Source organism: Anguilla rostrata, chromosome 14 (genome assembly GCF_018555375.3).
Source record: "Anguilla rostrata isolate EN2019 chromosome 14, ASM1855537v3, whole genome shotgun sequence".
In the NCBI taxonomy this organism is placed as follows: Eukaryota; Metazoa; Chordata; class Actinopteri; order Anguilliformes; family Anguillidae; genus Anguilla; species Anguilla rostrata.
This window is the reverse complement of record NC_057946.1, coordinates 30,719,014-30,737,925: the sequence shown is the minus strand read 5'-3', so window position 1 is coordinate 30,737,925 and position 18,912 is coordinate 30,719,014. Positions and strand designations below refer to the sequence as shown.

Sequence of the window (18,912 nt, the reverse complement as noted above, 5' to 3'; positions counted from 1 at the left end):
TTCCAGTGATTTGTACTGCAGCATTTGAGGCAGTTTACATGCACAGCACATGTATTTTAGCACAGCACTGCGACAATCCATGGTCTTTCCTTCCATAGAAAAAAAAAAGCTCTGTTTCAGATCACATGAAGTCCCTGAGTGAATCTATTCTCCTGCTCCACTGGTGGGCTACTGTGCAGAAGCAGCAAAGTTTTGGAGGGAAAGTTTGAGTCAGCACTCACGGGCCGAAAGGAAACGCTAATGGAAACAGGAAAAGGCCGGTTAACAGCAAACCCGTGTCTCTATTGCATTCACACACCCACCTCTGTTAAAGAAAAACAGAATGCGCCTTGCAGAGGCGAGACCAAGTCATTGTTTTGCAAGTCACAAGTAAGTTTCAAGTCTTGGCATTCAAGTCCAAGTGAAGTCACAAGTCATTGGTGTTAAAGTCAAAGTCAAGTTGCAAGTCATTTGTGATATTGTCAAGTCGAGTCTAAAGTCATCAAATTTGTGACTCGAGTCTGACTCAAGTCCAAGTCGTGTGACTCGAGTCCACATCTGTGGTGTCTTGTGTGTCATAAAGATGCATGATGTCCGTGTATGCTTTTTTCCCACAACACATTAACTGAACTCATCAGAGCAAGGCCTTAAAGTGAGGAAGGCGCTCGCATGGAAAGCTCTGAACGGCATGGCCAGTGTGTAGAAATCCAACCGCCCCCGACATATCAAGCGCAGCCTCTTCTCTGCGACTATTGAGTCCGTTCTTCTGTATGGATGTGAATGCTGGACCCTAAAGCCCACCCTGCAGAAGTCCCTGGACGGATGCTACACCAGAATGCTGCGTGTAGTACTGAGCATCAACCAGAACGAACATATTACCATCAAGGATCTGTATGGGGGGTTATCAAGGGTGAGTGGAAAAAATAGCATCCAGGACAATGAGGCTGGCTGGTCACTGCCAGAGACACCGGGAGCTCCCAGCCAGAAAACTGGTGCTGTGGGAGCCAACACACGGACATCGATCACGAGGGCGTCCCACAACAATGTACGTGGACGTAGTAAAGGAAGATGCAGGGGCGGAAAGTACTGGCGACCTAGCCAGATGCATGGAGGATTGAGATGACTGGAAACGCCGCTGGAGGGCTCGTCTGAGGAAGACCTAGATTAAATATTAAGGTCATTAAATTTAATTAAACTGAAATTGTAGTACATTATTATATATTGATTAAGGAAATAAATAAATAAATAAATAAATAAATAAGTAACAACCTGGCAAAGAGACTTAGGCTAAATAAGAATGGACAAAGGCAATTATTGATAGACTATCACTGAGACATAATTTAAATTTTAAAAAATATATATTATTGTACATAATTTAAATCTTAATATTAATGTGGTTTATTAAAATATGTTAATAGGGCTAGGTTTATTACGTTTGCAATTAGACTTCGGTAAAATACATTTTGTTAAAGAACTGCCTATTGACTTAAATGTAGGCATATCACGTAAAGGTATAACGACGGATGCACAAAGTTCTGCCATAGTTTCCATCCGCTGCAGCACAATTCGTGACGTCTCCTGTCTCGTGCATAGATATTTTTTGTCCGTGAAAAATCATAACGGTTAATAAACGGTCTGTGACGCATTACTGTACGCAAGCTTAGCGAGCCATTTTCTTTTAAATTGACCTAACTATAATAACTGTTAGCCAGGCAGTTCGCTCGATCGGCGAGCGGTTCATCTGTCCAACCCTTCACGGTCAAGAAGATTTGGACAGCACCATGTCAGAATCTGACGAAAAGCGCCGACCTGGTAAGGAATCGCTTTCTATTTCAAGTAACGTTAGTCTAGACTAGCTAACGTCCAAACTCTGTCTGAAGTAGCAAGCAGGCTTGTTTTGTGAATCATGCATTTGAGTGCCTGTTCTGTTATCAGCATGCAAGTAACACGGGGAAGTAGCGACATCTAGCTGTCTGCTAGCTAACGTTATGTAATTTATATAGCTACATAATACAGGTTAACTTGAGTAACTTTCAAGTTGCCTTGCTAGCTAACAGTTATATTTGTATCATGCACAAATAAGCGGATGCAAACATAATACATACTAACGTTAACGTTAGCTTGCCTGATCAAAATACAAATAACTTTAATATTCAGATCAGTCAGTTAAAATGGCTAACTATCCAACAACTCCAGTCTAACGTTAGCCAGGTAGCTCCCCGGCTACAGATAATCAAGATTTTTACTATTTTACTCCTGTAGCTAAGTGCAACTACCACGCGCAGCCAGCTGACGTTGCATTATGGAAATACTGCAATATCGAGTAAATAGTCTATTATTCATTCATTCATTCATTCATTCATTCATTCATTCATTCATTCATTCATATTGATCAGTTGGCCTGTATTTCACAGCAGTGTACTTAGCAAAAATTGGCCATTCCAATATCTGAAAGAAGCATTGCATATTTGGGCATATATTGTTTTGCAATATTTATATTTCAGTGTATGTTCAGTACATTCTATTTCCATAAGGGTTCAAATATGACAAAATCCTGATGAAAACCAGGATGTTTTTTTTATTTTTATTTTTTATGTGAGGTGCTAAGAGGAAAGTTTGTGGAGACACCACGGAACTGTGTCACCTGTTGTCTCGTTTGCTGCCGATCTCCTGCTGTCTTTTGCCCCAAGCTTCAGTTTCTACATATCCGGAGAACATGGACGGTAGCTTTGGGCTGTGCGGGTGGCTTATAATCATCTTCTCTGTCCTGCTGATCATCATCACCCTGCCATTCTCCATCTGGGCATGCATGAAGGTATCTCCACACCCCGGTTTAGATCCTGATCATTTGCCCAGGCCATCATTAATGAACGAGCACTGCTGGTCGCTTTGGAGATACGACTGGAATAGCATGGCTGCTTTAGATAAATAGGTTCCCCTGGCTGTCAGGGCATAATAATTATTTGAATTTTTTGAGGTACCCTGACCAGCAATACGCGGGTATAAATTATAGATGGATGGATGTTTTGGAGTGTGTGGGCAGGAACTGGGTTGTCCTCTACATCCTGGCCCTTGATGAGGGCATCTTTCTGCATGTCAGGCTGATGCCCTTTGACCTTTAAACACCCTGATAACACAGCAGGGATTGGGCCCATAAGAATGTAGCGTTGGGAGCCTCCTCAGCCCTGATCGTGGAGGGCCATGGAGTCCGCTGGTTTTTATTTACGCTCCTGTTATCACCATCCAGTTTATAACACAGTAACCCTGGTTACGTGAGTTAGCCTAGCTATGGGATCACAGCTTTAATCGATCAGTTAAGAGCTCAGTACCAGTAAAAACCAGCGGAAACTGAGCCTCCTCTGAACCAGGGTCGGGGAGAACCAGCTCACCCGTTTTCTGTTGGTGTTGTACAGACCGTCAAAGAGTACGAGCGGTCCATCATCTTCCGGCTTGGGCGGATCCTGCGGGGCGAGGCTCGCGGGCCAGGTACAACGCCACAGTTGTAGTTCACAGTCTGTAGCACTCCACCTCATAGAAACAACCTTACCATGGTGCTCATGGCTTTGATTGACGTTTGTCCAGTAAAGCAACGCTTTTTTTTTTTTTTTACTGCACGCACTCTTCCAGGGCTCTTCTTCATACTGCCCTGCACTGACAGCATCATCAACGTGGACATGCGCACTATAACCTTCGACATCCCTCTACAGGAGGTAAGGCCACACATCAAACTCCTGAGTAGAGGGACAAGACTCCATTTCCCAGCAGGCCCCTGGTCTCTGCATTGCTGGGACAGTGCACACTCAGCATTATTTGCTTAAATTATTCACTTGTTTATCTCATACATATGTTAACACACTAGGCTTTGTGTGAGCACTGTCACTGAGAGGAGAGACATTCGTTTCAGCTCTTCCACAAAAAGTTTTTGTGTCACAAAAAATTTTTTTTTAATGGTCATAAACTTTTCCCATAACATCAAAAATGTGAACCACATTCACTGACATCAGTCTTTAGTCAGACTGAGAACTGGTTATGGTGCTTGGAATTTCCATTTTTAAAAGTTAACTTTGAAACTTATGTCCCTGATTATTTTACAAAACTGAATTTGAAAACTTTGAAAGTTGACCTTGAAAAGTCTTTGAAAAGTCTTTGAATTTTGAACTGAATTGTGAATGCCTGTAGCTAGGGACATCCCTGTGGTGATCTGACAACCCCCTGTGTCCTCCCCACCAGGTGCTGACTAAGGACTCGGTGACGGTGAGTGTGGAGGGTGTGGTGTACTACCGGGTGAGGAACGCCAAGCTGGTTGTCGCCAACATCACCAACGCAGACTCCGCCACACGCCTGCTGGCCCAGACCACCCTGCGCAACGTGCTGGGCACCAAGAGCCTGGCAGAGCTGCTGTCCGACCGGGAGCAGATCGCCCTGAGCATGGAGGTACCGCTAACCGCACCTGAGAGAGGTACCGCACGCTGAGCATGGAGGTACCGCTAACTGTACCTGAGAGAGGTACCGCACGCTGAGCATGGAGGTAGCGCTAACCGTACCTGAGAGAGGTACCGCACGCTGAGCATGGAGGTAGCGCTAACCGCACCTGAGAGAGGTACCGCACGCTGAGCATGGAGGTACCGCTAACCGTACCTGAGAGAGGTACCGCACGCTGAGCATGGAGGTAGCGCTAACCGCACCTGAGAGAGGTACCGCACGCTGAGCATGGAGGTAGCGCTAACCGTACCTGAGAGAGGTACCGCACGGTGTGAGGGGGATAACCGTACCTGAGAGAGGTACCGCACAGTGTGAGGGGGATAACCGTACCTGAGAGAGGTACCGCACGGTGTGAGGGGGATAACCGTACCTGAGAGAGGTACCGCACGCTGAGCATGGAGGTACCGCTAACCGCACCTGAGAGAGGTACCGCACGCTGAGCATGGAGGTACTGCTAACTGTACCTGAGAGAGGTACCGCACAGTGTGGGGGGGATAACTGTACCTGAGAGAGGTACGCACAGTGTGGGGGGGATAACTGTACCTGAGAGAGGTACCGCACAGTGTGAGGGGGATAACCGTACCTGAGAGAGGTACCGCACGGTGTGAGGGGGATAACCGTACCTGAGAGAGGTACCGCACAGTGTGAGGGGGTTAACCGTACCTGAGAGAGGTACCGCACGGTGTGAGGGGGTTAACCGTACCTGAGAGAGGTACCGCACGGTGTGAGGGGGATAACCGTACCTGAGAGAGGTACCGCACGTGAGGGAACCGTACCTGAGAGAGGTACCGTGCGGTGTGAGGGGGTTAACCGTACCTGAGAGAGGTACCGGATCGGATGTGTTTCTGAATTAGCAGCTGCCATGGAATCCGCCATTGGAGTTGTCCAGAAATAAATGTGCAGTCTCCTGTGTTTGGACAGTAGGTGTAGCACAGGAGCACAAGAGTACAGGGCTAGAGATGGATGAAGTGACCCCTCCCCCTGCCTCCTCTCCAGCTGTCGTTGGACGTGGCCTCGGAGGCCTGGGGCATCAAGGTGGAGCGGGTGGAGATAAAGGACGTGAAGCTGCCCCATCAGCTCCAGAAGGCCATGGCGGCCGAGGCAGAGGCCGCGCGCGAGGCTCGAGCCAAGGTACGCCACGCCCCGCCCCTTCACACTCTGGGGTGGGGTTAATGGAAAAATACCCCGCCCCCTTCACACTTTGGGGCGTGGTATAACAGAGAAATGCCCCGCCCCCTTCACACTCTGGGGTGGGGTTAACAGAGAAATGCCCGCCTCCTTCACACTCTGGGGTGGGGTTAACAGAGAAATGCCCCGCCCCCTTCACACTCTGTGCCAGAGTCCCATTTCAAATCGTCATACAAGAAATACAAATTATACATCAAAATTTCAGTATTTCAGTAGATCATGCAGATTCCATCGCCCCCTGCAGATCCTTCTTCCTCTCCTCCCTGAGTCATCCTTTCTTTCTCGTCATTCTCCTCTGACCCACCCACTTACTCTATCCCTCTCTCTTTCCGTTCTGACCTTATTACCTCTCTCTCGCTGTCCTCACCTCCCCCCCCCCTCCGGCTCGCCCCTGGCTCCGCTCTTCTTCGCGCGCGTGCGCGGTGTGGCGCCCCCCGCAGGTGATCACGGCGTACGGCGAGATGAACGCCTCGCGGGCGCTGAAGGAGGCGTCGCTGGTGATCGCCGAGTCGCCGGCCGCGCTGCAGCTGCGCTACCTGCAGACGCTCAACACCATCGCCGCCGAGAAGAACTCCACCATCATCTTCCCGCTGCCCATGGAGATGTTCGCCGGCTTCGTGCGGAGCAGCCCCGACGCAAAGGCCTTCCCGTAGAGCGCCTGGCGGGGCTCCTCCGTCCGGAGTCATCCCGTCGCCCGCTGGCGTTTGGGCCTTCCGCACACCGCCACCGCCGCTCTGGAGGGAGCCGAGCCAGACGTTAACCCTTTGAACACCGGAAAATTCCATTCCTCCAGAAAGAAACGTTTTAAAAGCATCTTTAACTGAAACATTTTTAAAAAATTGCTTTTTAAAGTCATTTACAATCAATTAATTGAAACATTTTTACCCTTTTGACACGGCTAAAATTCCTGCAGATTACTGTCCATTTTTAAATACGAGTTTTCACTCATGTATAGGAGAAAATTGTTCTTAGAAATAATTGTACATTTTGATTTGATGTCATTCTCAGGGAAGTTGTGGTTGTGTTTTCAAATTTTAACAGCATCTAAAGAGTTATAGTATTTCATATATGTATTTGACCCCCCACGGTTGCCGCAAACTGGCTCTGCTTGACTCGACGTGTCACAGTGTGTTTTAATCGTTGTTAAACAGTCCCGAAGTGTCTGGTGCCCGTTCAGAGTTCGGATTTCTTACGGATTGCCCAGGAATCCAGGAATTGCCCCGGTAGTTTTAAGAAACGGCCACAAAAGTTTGTTTGTGTTTGTGTGCACGCGTGCGCATGTATGTGTGTTTTTCTGTGTATGTGTGTGTGTATTTGTGTGTGTGTGTGTTTGTCTATGTTTGTGTGTGCGTGCGTGCGTGCGTGTGTGTTTGTGTGCATGCACGCGCATGTGTTTGTGTATATGTGTTTGTGTGTGTGTGTGTGTGTGTGTGTGTGTTTGTCTGTGTGTGTGTGTGTGTGTGTGTATGTGTGTTTGTCTATGTGTATATGTGTGTGTGTGTGTTTGTGTATGTGTGTGTGTGTGTGTTTGTGTGTGTGTGTGTGCGCGCGCGCGCGTGTGTAATAGAGGTGGGTAGCACCCCCTACAGAGGAATCTGTTGAGGCTGTTTCCTGTCAGCCCAGTTTAAGCTTCTGTGTGCTTCTGTTGGTGTGAAACGAGGACGACCACAGCCTGGAGGGCTCTCTGTTCTTAATGACCATCTAATAAAGACTCTGGCTTCCCTTCGATTTGTTTATCTGTTGTCAAATGCTGTGCAGTATAAGAAGTACATCATTTTTAATTTAACTGTGTAATGTTTTTTATTTATTCAAATGTGAAGTTTTACGGATGTTTTTTGTAATGTTTAGTAATGGCAGGACAGGTAATGCATTAGCTTGTGTATTATATGTATTGTACTAACATACCCTTTTAAAATTCAAACCTGCTCCCTTACCTCTTTTCTTTACCTTGACAGTAATTTTTTTTAAATCAGTTGCTGTAGCTTGGTATATAAATTTCATTTTCTCTGAGTAAAATTCAGCATCCCACAAGTGTACAAATGAATAGTTTATTTATAATACTTTTAATGTAAACTATACTGTACTTCACTAATTCAGTAATATTCAAATCAATAATTTATGAATATTTTTCGAAGGCAGGTAGTTGCTCCAGGTGCCATGTAACCTTGTGGTTACATTAAAACCTTTTTTATGGTGCAGTACTGGTGCCAGACCAGGTCAAGTGCAAGACCAACAACCACGTACGCTAGCCATTTCACTCAAGCAAAGCAGGAGGCAGCGTAGCATTTTTCTGACGTGACTTGCTGAGGATGTCTTCAAACATTTATATTCACCATAGCTGCTAAATAAATTAGATTGTCTGTGCATGCCAATTTAAAATGGCATTTGGAAATTTGTTTACATTTTTTGCTTTGTTTTGACAAAAGGCAATGCACTTTGCCAAATGTTGAAACATTTGTAAACAACGTTTACATTGGTTGCTTCTTTTTTCGTAACTCCAGCAACCAACCAACCCCATAATACATGCCGACCAGCCCTGTGTTGGGGCTGGTTGGCGCAAGTGTGAGAATTTTAGAAAATATTTGTGGACAGTTAAATATACTTATTTATAGCTGAGTCCTTAACTTTTCATTTGCTACTGATTAGAATATTCTAACATATATTATGCTGAGAAATATGGCAAAGAGTGAGAAGTGTGCCAACTAACCCCGGCCTCCCCTCTTTGTATGCCACCAGTGACTGGATATTGTAGGCCTAAGATCGAGTGTTTTTACGTAGTAGACTCCATTATGACATTTCATAAGCGTCTACATACAATACAATGCACAAAATAGCCTACAGTGGCAAAATATAAAGACAAGAATAAAAACACATAGCGACACAATGCAGAATAGATAGCACAAACAATCAACAGTCACCTGTATTTGTTTGCAGAAATATTATTACTCAAAAAGTTGAATTAACCGCCTGTTGTCAGTACACAGTATTGATTAATCGATTGATTAGATTTGTTCCACTCAGACCCGATCAACGTAAATATATTTAACTCAACGTGGTGACGTGACATCGACTGAAACAGCTGTTTGGGTCAAAAATAGACATTGGACAGAAACCGGAGAATAATGTACAGCCTTGTGATAGATTTTTACCAATATAAGTAGGCCATAAAAAGCATGTAAACAAAAATAAATCAAAGACTGTATCATATTTAAAAAATTGTATTGAAGTGCCTTACTGTGTGCTAATATAAATCTATTAAAACTGTTAAGTGTAGCCCCCACCATGTTAGTTTTTACCCCACCCACGGGGTTAAACACAACATTTCACTCCCAGTACTTTTGGTCAGATCGCTAGTGAATGGTATGTCCCTGAAATGTCATTGTGATGTGTAATCATAGTCAAGGGATGCAGCTTGTTTGTATTTAAAAAATTATTAATCTACTGTGTTATTAAACACAGTGGTGCAGTGGGTACCACTGTCGCCTCACAGCAAGAAGTTTTTGGGTTCGAGCTAATTACAAGATGAGATGTTGTTATTGGCAGATGTAGCTGAAAGTCCAATGGGGAGAGTTATTTATAGTGGTACTGGAGCATTTGTGATGATGCAATCAGCAGGAAAAAAAAGGAGTGAGAACATAAAATAACCCAAGTGTGGGGCTTTATTGCATGGACATGTGAAGTTTTTTGTGAATTATGTCTGTTTACATGAGGTCAGAAGGTACAGAAGTTAATGTTCTTAAGGGCTGAGAGTCTGTGGTCATTGTGCTGTATTGGTAAGGTACATGTATGGGGCATACCCCGCCAAGGCGTAATTTGGCGGATGGCATACCTGCCAGCCCAATGTCCGCAGGGCTACTTCAGCGACGTGTGGGGAAGTTAGGCTAACCAACAGCATTTGTGTTTGTCCCCTGTACCCTTTTCTTTTTGCATATTTTTTGTTTTCAAGGTTTTGCATCATTTAATAATACCACAGAAATATACTGACAAGGATTTTGTGTTTATCACTTAGTTATTTAAGAAGAGAGTACAACAATTATTTTATTTTGTCTGGAGCAATGCACTTTGATCACACATACACACACAGACTTTTCCTTGTGGACTTAAAATGTTTGATTTAGTAATTACAATGATAAATACATTTTTATTATTTATTATTATTTATTATTTGAGACACTGATAAATAAAATGATGTGTTTTAGGATTAAACCAACAAAATTTCAGTTCAAAGGGATATCAAATCAGGGTGAAAAGTTCAGCTAAAAGACAAAATAGTATCTCTTAAATCTGTATGTTAAATATTTTTTCCAAACCAAATTACGATATACAGGTATAATATTTCTCCGAAGTGAAAATGTAAAAAGACATGGTGCTTTCTTTTTATTTCCTTAGCATAAAATGAGTTCTTTCATGTAGGCGAGTGCATTTGTATTTACAGTAAGTAGAACTTGCCTTTACCTCACCGGGGTCTCGCTCCTGACACACAGCGGGGCTGTGGTTAAGAGCAAACTCATACTTTAGCACAGAACGCTGCTGATTGGTGGGCTGCAGTCCTGCAAGCGCGTGCAGACCACCCCGCGTTGCGCACGGAATGCTCTGCAAGGTTTGTGCAATTACACTTTCTTTAATGGTGCGTTTAAGTAAGACTTTTTTTGAGGATGTGGGGAGCATGAAAGCTGCTTACTAGAATGGGGGGAGACGTATGATTCTAAGGGCGTTAGATGTAGCTGGAATTATATATATATATATATATAGCGCAAGTTGGTTTTCTGTAGTCTGTATAATTGTTTCTTTTCCCTACAGTAAAATATTCACTGTTAAATCAATACTAATCAATGGATTTTGCGCATAGTACATTTTATTCTCACTGAACTGATACAAATCCAATAGAAATAAATAACAACTTCAATGTGCGCAGACTGCGCCAAGTCATTATTTGGTTTGTATTTGGTTCTCTTTCAGAGGCCCAGATGATACAATGAATAATGATGTCTACAAGAAATCAAATAATTTCAGAAATCAAGGCATTAACAATAAGCACCATCGTCACGCAAACATTTAATGAATAGGCTACGAGTAATTCACTGACGAGTGCAGCCTAAATAATGAAATATTACGTCAAACGACAGCCTACTTCGTGTTCATTGTATTTATATCTATTACAATAGCTACATAATGTAATGTTGATGTTACATTAAATTTGACTGGGGTAATGTAGGTTTATATAGGATATAGGTCAGAAGCACATCTCACTAAAATTAAAGTCGTTTAGCCTATTTCTTGGTATTTCAGAAATGAACAACCACAGGCCGTTTTATGGAGAGGATTTTCTCAAATTTTAAAAGTTGACAAGTGAAGTTTCTAGCGATATTTAGCTGTGAAGTGTAGGCTAAAACACAAAATGAAAAAAAAATATTCGACTCCATCCTTAACAAGAAGACTGAGGCGCGCGCGTGTGTGTGTGTGTGTGTGTGAGAGAGAGAGAGAGAGAGAGAGAGAGAGAGAGAGAGACTCAATACATCTCGGAGGAAAATATCTCATGGGCACACGAAAAGAAAATGTCGCAAATGTTTGAGCGGATATTTGTCATTCTGGTCATCTTTCAATGTAAGTATGCAATTATTATTTTATTATTATTGTTTTTTGTAAACTAATATATATATATATATATATATATTAGTTTATGTGAAGTTTTCATTACTATCATATGTGATAAACGTGGCATATAATCCAACAATTCACAGGTAGCCCACTTTGATATAAAGAAGTTGTCAAAATATAAAATAAAAAAAACACCAAAAGTAGGCTTCAGATTAGCAACATGAACATATATGCGCAGGAGATGCTGCGTCTCTGTTAAAAATAAATAAATAAATAAATAAATCATTATTTAAAATCGAACCTGAACAGTCTGTCTAATCCTGTGATATGAACGATAGCCTATATCAACTATCAGGGCCACTGAAAAATGTACCTATCATTTATTCTGGCTGGCTCAAATTATTGAAGCGACACAGTTGACACAGAATTCACACATGCTAAACTGCCAGCTAAAACTTCAAATAAGGAATGAAGTCCGTCACATTTTCATAATTTCGTAGGCTTATTATGCACACTAACACAAAATTCATTATTGTTTTTAGATACACATCAACAGCCAAGCGCTGACTTTTATGAAGAGAAGGCGACGGTGTCTTTAAAATGTGAACCACCAAGCAAGGGGAATATTATTAACTGGATCCGAATACGGGAGGACAAAATTGAGTTTATAGCATCATTTACTACAACGGGCGAAGCAAAGACAAATCTCTACGCCAATTTGTTCGGCGCTGAAAAGATCAATCAGAACATCTTAATTCTGAAAGAGTTCCAGAAGGCACGAGACAGCGGAATTTACAGTTGTGCTTCATTCAACAAAAATGCGTTGCATTTCGGGAAGTCGACTCGCATCCAGGGAAAGCAAGGTCAGTACTGTCTGTAATAGCATAATAATAATAATAATAATAATAATAATAATAATTATTATTATTATCATCATCATCAACATATTTATAATATGGTGACTGTGATGATTATTTTATAACAACATATTTATAGTGATAACACCACTACTGCTATTACTGCTATTATCAACAACAACAACAACAACAAAAATAATGTTTTTAATGTCATTATTTTTATTATAACATATTAAATATAAATTATGTAAATATTTACTCATCATTTGTAATTGAACTGTCAATTTAACTAATTCAAGCAGGCATAAGGAAGAACAATCTAAGACCATGCCTACAATGAATAATAATAATAATAATAATAATAAGTATTATTATTATGCGTTTTGTTAGTATTATTATTATTATTTATAGGAGTAGTAGTAGTGGCAGCAGTACAGATATTAGAATTCCATAGATATATAAGCATAAATCATAGAAATAATCACAGGATATTTCTCCTTGATCTGCCTTCAGAAGCCAGACCAACGATCAAGACTACGGCAGCAGCCACCGCCGCATTACCAAGGCCCAGAGACACCACCTGCTCCTCCGTTCCCTGCACGTGCCAGACCCCCGCGGTTATCAAGGGTACGGCTTCATTCAGCATTCATTCAGCGCGCACAGTGCACTACCGCATTTATTTCCGCTGTCCTGCACTATTATATTACTACCCTGCTCACACGAAGTAATGAATGGATGGATAGATGGCTGGATGGACAGATCTTTCATTTCTCCCCTTTTCATTAAGAGACAAACACGATGATAATTATATTACCTGTTCTCAGGTGACTGGAACTAAAGAACACAAACAGACTGCATCATCAGACTATTTCATATGGCACAGTGACACACACACACACACACACACACACATGCGCACATACACACACTCACACACACACACACACATACTGTACATACACACACAAACGCACACACACGCGCGCACAAACACACACACGTGTGTATGCGAACACTCACATGCACACACACACACACACATGCGCAACCAATGCCACACACACACAGACACACATACACACACGCAGGGACACACATGCACACACATACAGAGACACACATACACACACACGAAAAAATATTTTGTTTTTATCCCCCCCACAGTGTTGCACCCCAACATAAAATGTGAGCTGATGATTTTTGCCCCTCTGGTTGGTGGTTGTGGCGTACTCATCCTCATCCTCATCATCACCATCTGTTACTGCAACCGTGAGTCCTTTACAACATTAGCCATACCCTTTTACCTTACCTTTTCACAGTCCCGTTATTGTCCTGTCAATACCCTAGCCAGTATACAATTAAAACTATAGGACGTTACCAGACCTGGGTATAAAGAATAATAATAATGTGAAATACTTTAAGACTCCGAACACTAGTAAAATGCTTTACGATTACTAGCCATTTTAAAACAAAGTTCTATTTTCAGCATCATTTGGAGTTAAGGCATTATTTCATTAAATATATGTTGGTAAGAAAAAAAAATTGTGAAAATGCTAAATGATTTTTAGTACTGACATTTAAATACGTTAGATATTTCAAACATGTGGACCAGGTCTGGACCTTACACAGATACATATCCTGTTTTATGGTGTAACTCTACCTTATTTGATTCTAGCGTTGCTCTATACTGTTTTCTAAAAATGAACAATTTAGCTAAAGGCCTCTACCAACATAATGATGCTGCTAAAGACATACATCAATCATCTTTTTTCCCCACCTTATTTTTCAGGAACAAGAACGAAGCGATGCCCCCACCATTATAAAAGAACGTGAGTCGTCGTCGTCATCTTTGATAATTCTGGATCCGCAGTGATAATGCAGTGTAGTGTAATTAAATTGAGACCTAAAGTTAAAGTAAAAGTTTAATTGATGCAGAAGTTAAGTGAGTGAACCTCGCCACAGTGGCTATATCACCAAAAGTTTAATTATCTACCCACGCAGGCCGAGGAATCCCACACCAGTGCGCCAAGCCACGCCGGACAGATACGTCTAAACCAGAGCAGGTAGGCGTTCTACGTTCTGAAAACACACACGCTTTGAACAAGTTATTCAAATCAATATACAGCCCTGTGTTTAGTAGGCGACTCTTCTGTATGAGCTCAAGAGCGTTGTGTGGTTTCGATACACTGCTGTTGAAATGTCAAAACAGAAATTTTAGATTTTTTCCCCAGTTGACACAAATATAAAATGTAGCACGACGGAATTTAAAGTGAGAATATTAAGGGCACAGACTCAGCAGTAGTAGGCTAGTAGTTTTAGAAGTAGGCTACGATAGTAGCAACAATAGATTTCTATTATATATTTCTATTTTCTTCTCTATTTTTGGCAGTGCTGATGATCGAGCTTCTTGGAAACAGAAGGCCCACCTAAAGCGGCTCGTCACTGATACTGCCCACGACTCCGCTGTATGCGCAGACAGCCACTGGCATCCAGAGCGGATGCAGCGCAGATGATTGTCAACGGCAAACGAATAATAGTGTTCCCCTAATTCCATCAATATTAAAAAAAAATTATTATAGGCTAGCCTACACAACGGAAGTTTTGAACTGATGCCGGTGAATACAAAATGTAAAAATTAACTTACCGGGAGAAATGTACGTGTAAGCTGCACTAATTTAACCATTGATCAGTCTTCAATCATTAATCAGTCATTTGCAGTGTAGTAGGCTACTTGTTCATATTTGCTAGCCTTTTGCTTTCCTTTGCATCACCAATAGCCTTTCAGTTAAAACCAGTAAAAACTAGGCATAACATATTTGTCAGAATTTACCGATACCACCAAATCTTTTTTTACACATGCATACATTTTTAAAACAGTAATCGTAGATAGTTCCTATGCCAATCATACGGCTCGATATTTAGGTTAGGCTACACTGTGCGCGTTTGTAGGCTGCTTCAACATCTTTTAAAAATATAAGTTGATCAAAATTTATCATGTGACCCTGAACATTCTGTATACTGTATAATGGCTACAATGATTTATGTGGAATTTATTTTCATGCGGTCAATAAAAGGAAAATGACTAATCGCCATAGTCTGGAAGAACCGCTGCAAAAAATTTCTAACCGCCTATCGAGTCAGTGTTTTCAAATTTTTATTAAATGTAAATATTTAATACATTTTCAAATATGACATTGCATTTTCGTAGCCTACATGCCGCAAGCATGGAACGTACAATCACAGGAGATTTGCACTTCGTGCCGCGTTTCATTTGACTCATGTGACTGTCGATCGAAAGAGTTTATATGAGTTTCTTCATAATTATCTCGCGACCCACAGTGGGCCGACTCACAGTTCGGGAAACAGCAGGGTAGTGGCCTATAGACAGTATTTTGGTAGCTATTTACTTGAAAGCTCTGCTTCTCCCTTGTGGTTAAAACCGGAATTGCAAAAGTTTAGTGGCAGCATAACACCCATTACAATTAACAAAAGACGCAGCAAAACTATATTCCTTTTATTCTTGTAGTCTTTTTATACAACACTTCTGTCTTGTAACTAAGACCGAGATAAAAGAACCAGAGGCACAACAAAACAAGGATTAAATATATCTAAAATGTTTTACAAAACGCAACGAGGCACTTTCTGTTAAATCACTTTTCCCGCGCGACAGTACAGAGGTCTTGAGTTCTAGAGAATTACCTTGGGGTGTAGTTAATTTAGAAAGAGACGTCAAAACACATAGATTGATTAATTGATTCATTAATTGATTGACTGAATTAATCTTGTAATTGAATTGTTACATTACTGCAGTACTGTAGCCTTCATTTTAAATGGGCTACTTTCATTTTGTGCTTTGCTTATCGATGAATTTCAAACATAACATTTAAAATCATAGCATAGAAAAGCTCTGACAACCATGGACAAGCGAGTAACATGTCATTTCTGTAATAGATACACACACAGACCCACTCCCTCTACGTTTATTAATATTTCCTTAACATTTTTTTGCTTGGCATTCCATAAAATAAATGGTAAACAGTAGCTCCTTGTAGAAAAATAAAAATGGTGTATGACATTCCTCTGCTTTTGCTGTAATCCATTAAATAATACCATGTACACACATTCACCTTTAAAGTTCTAGAAGTCTGAGCATGTAGCCTAATATTTAGCCCCTCTAATGGAAACCCAGCTGGGTCATGTTTTTATTTTAAATTTAAATTTATTATACTTGTTATTTTCATTAAGATGTTCCTCTCAACAAATACTATCATATATTCTCAAAAACATTACCAGTAGGTTGGAAATTTGCAGAAAAAAACAACTCATTTTCATAACCATGGCACAACATCTCTTCTTGGGATAGAACGAACATTAACGAAAGACCCATAACCGTCATGTAGCCATGGCAATAAGCAGGTGTATGACCAAACTCCATATTTGAATGCTTTCTATAAAACTGATATATAATATTGCTCAGTGGACACTTACAGGCGAGTTACACCTTCACCCAAACTCAAAATCGCACGTGTACACTAAGGGGTTGTCCCGATTCTCTTAAGTGCACTTAGAAATGAAGACATGCATCGAAAACCCAATCAGCAGTAAATCAGCAAACCCTTTCATATATTATGCGAAAGAATGAAAAGAAATGAAAATTATTAGCATGATTCGAAAAGGTACTAAATCAGATAAATGACAAGATAAACTAAACGCATTTATTACCTGTACACATGGTGCTGTACACTAGTGTCTTTATGTGCATAGTAGGAAGTTCATAGAGGCCAACCGTCGAGTGTGTTTCAGGGAGTCGTGCTTCATCGATCTTCATGCGATCTGAACGGCTTTCATCTGAATTTCTTTCCCTTTGCCCAATATAAATCAACAACCGATCACATACGAAGATCGGTGAATTCTGTACAGAATTTCGCCACCTGGACCAGGACACCCTAAAACACCTGACAGTTTCTTCTCTTCGTGATTCCAGACTGAAAAAACAGTCCCAATCTCTACGAGTAAACTTGTTACCTTCACCCCCACCGCCGCAATGTCGCGCGGCCAGCTTCCGCACAACGTTAGTGCAACGCTTCTGAAACGCGACAGAAACGTCAAAAGAGCGATGTGCGGACAGATCAAAGGACATTCGTCTGGTCGCTGGCGACGGCTCCCACCCTTTTCCCGCACAGGCTAAGGACAAGTAAGTTTTCAGATGGACATTACACACATAATTCCCCACAGGACCCATGAAAAGAAAGTCAAATTGCTCGCGCAAAAACTGCAGAAGCCTTGGAGGGGGGAGGGGGGGGGGACAAAAAAAAAAAACCCGAAGCCATCCGTCATGCACAAAATCAAGCAGGAAAATGCGTGTCTCGTAGAGCGTGAGTGTGTTTTTTGTCTTTATCTTCTATATGTTTCACTCTTCAAAAATAAAAAAGAACAGTTTTTTTCAGAGGAGTTCGCCATAGTGACCTCTGCTCTCCATCCAGGTGGTAGGGAAGGTATTTGGCACTTGAAACCTACATGGGGGAGAAAAAAAAAACACGTTGTAAAATGCAGACTGTTTCCTACAACAATCATACAATTACACATATCAGTGAGAGTAGCTGACACCATAAATCCCCTTATTATTTTAGAATGTTAATTGATATCTATGCAAGATTGATGTACTGGAACATATCGGACCTGAAAGGAAAATTATAGGAAAAGTTCCAGGAAAAATGAGGACTTCCTTAAAATCTTCATAAATGTTAATTCAGTTTGCACTTGAGATATAATACCAGGATATGAAAAGGAACTGAACACCACCCGCTGCCACAGTGGTCCCGGTGTTTAAATGAGCTGGTCCAGGCTCTCACCTTACCTTACAGATCTAGCTTTTACTGCTCTTCTTGGCTGGGGAGGTGGACACCACGTCGGACCCCAGCTGCCCAGACAGCTCGTCAACGGCCGACGTGTCTGCCACCGCCTGCTTCTGCAAACGGAGGGTTGAGCGGATTTCAGTGGGTAAACTCCATGCGGTAGGGGCTCCCAATCCTGCTCCTGGAGATCTACTGTCCTGTTAGGCTTTCACTCCAACCCCTAACGAAGCACACCCTCATTCAACAGCTAGGGATCTTTGTTGAGCTGCTAATTAGTAGAATGAGGTATCCCAAATTGTGGTTGAAATGAAAAGCTACAGGATAGTAGATCTCCAGGAACAGTGTTGGGAACCATCCACTGCTACACGGTGGTGTGACTTACCTTCTGAGAAGCAATGATACATGTGTCTCTATTAAGAGATAAATTCAGATCTGGAGGTGTGTGTGTGTGGGTATGTACAGTATGTGTGTGTACGTGTGTGTATGTGTGCATGCGTGCTGGTTTTTGGTTCAAACCAATTATTCCAGCTTAATTATCTATACAACTGTATATACACCACGGCTGGTTCACCCCTATAGTATACCACATTAAAACATTTCCACGTAGAGCACGTGCAGCATGCAGCTGTAACACTACCGAAAGTCGCAGATCTTAGAAATGACTAGATCGACTAGATCTAAATAATTAAAGAGAGCACGTTAAACTGAAATCCCAAAATAGACCAACTCAAGTTCAGCATCCCGATGTAATCCTTGGCTTTGTGACGCAGGTTAGGCATTGGTACGAAGGTTAGACGCTGGTTTATGTCTAGTCCATGCTCATGCTGAACACAAATCAAAACACAAGTGCTTAAGATGATATTTAGTGTTGTTAGTCTATCAGACTTAGTAGAGGTGGACTTTATCACTGCTGGACATATATACTTGGCATGCCATTTAACGTGCCAGGTCTT

At 41.7% G+C, this 18,912-nt stretch overlaps 3 protein-coding genes across 35 annotated transcripts in view; 2 read left to right on the top strand and 1 right to left on the bottom strand.

Moving 5' to 3' along the window:
* The first annotated feature begins 1,381 nt into the window (after positions 1-1,381).
* LOC135239891 (stomatin-like) lies at positions 1,382-7,377 on the top strand. The gene is made up of 7 exons (XM_064308893.1): positions 1,382-1,791; positions 2,670-2,794; positions 3,393-3,465; positions 3,607-3,689; positions 4,210-4,413; positions 5,458-5,592; positions 6,090-7,377. The coding sequence occupies exons 1-7, from the start codon at positions 1,761-1,763 to the stop codon at positions 6,300-6,302; spliced, it is 864 nt and encodes a 287-aa protein (XP_064164963.1). The 5' UTR covers positions 1,382-1,760; the 3' UTR covers positions 6,303-7,377.
* Positions 7,378-11,098: 3,721 nt separating this feature from the next.
* cd8a (CD8a molecule) lies at positions 11,099-16,408 on the top strand. The gene is made up of 7 exons (XM_064309229.1): positions 11,099-11,253; positions 11,790-12,110; positions 12,618-12,731; positions 13,269-13,373; positions 13,894-13,933; positions 14,106-14,167; positions 14,494-16,408. Exons 1-6 carry the CDS (start codon positions 11,205-11,207, stop codon positions 14,155-14,157), a joined length of 681 nt encoding a protein of 226 aa, XP_064165299.1. The 5' UTR covers positions 11,099-11,204; the 3' UTR covers positions 14,158-14,167; positions 14,494-16,408.
* A 389-nt stretch (positions 16,409-16,797) lies between these two features.
* cast (calpastatin) overlaps positions 16,798-18,912 on the bottom strand; it is a 70,338-nt gene continuing 68,223 nt past the window's right edge. For all 33 annotated transcript variants that reach the window (XM_064309219.1, XM_064309218.1, XM_064309217.1 and 30 more), the window contains 2 exons: positions 17,962-18,072; positions 16,798-17,617 (listed from right to left, as the gene is read on the bottom strand). In XM_064309219.1, the coding sequence (XP_064165289.1) occupies positions 17,971-18,072 (102 nt within the window). In that variant the 3' untranslated portion in view covers positions 16,798-17,617; positions 17,962-17,970. The remainder of the gene's footprint in view (positions 17,618-17,961; positions 18,073-18,912) is intronic.

Bases quoted from the DNA above. Each gene is read 5' to 3' on its own strand.
- cd8a (XM_064309229.1), top strand. From the start codon at position 11,205: ATGTCGCAAATGTTTGAGCGGATATTTGTCATTCTGGTCATCTTTCAA. The intron at 12,732-13,268 runs GTACGGCTTCAT...TCCCCCCCACAG, and splicing joins GACCCCCGCGGTTATCAAGG to TGTTGCACCCCAACATAAAA. The intron at 13,374-13,893 runs GTGAGTCCTTTA...CTTATTTTTCAG, and splicing joins CACCATCTGTTACTGCAACC to GAACAAGAACGAAGCGATGC.
- LOC135239891 (XM_064308893.1), top strand. From the start codon at position 1,761: ATGTCAGAATCTGACGAAAAGCGCCGACCTG. The intron at 2,795-3,392 runs GTATCTCCACAC...GGTGTTGTACAG, and splicing joins CCATCTGGGCATGCATGAAG to ACCGTCAAAGAGTACGAGCG. The intron at 3,466-3,606 runs GTACAACGCCAC...GCACTCTTCCAG, and splicing joins GGGCGAGGCTCGCGGGCCAG to GGCTCTTCTTCATACTGCCC.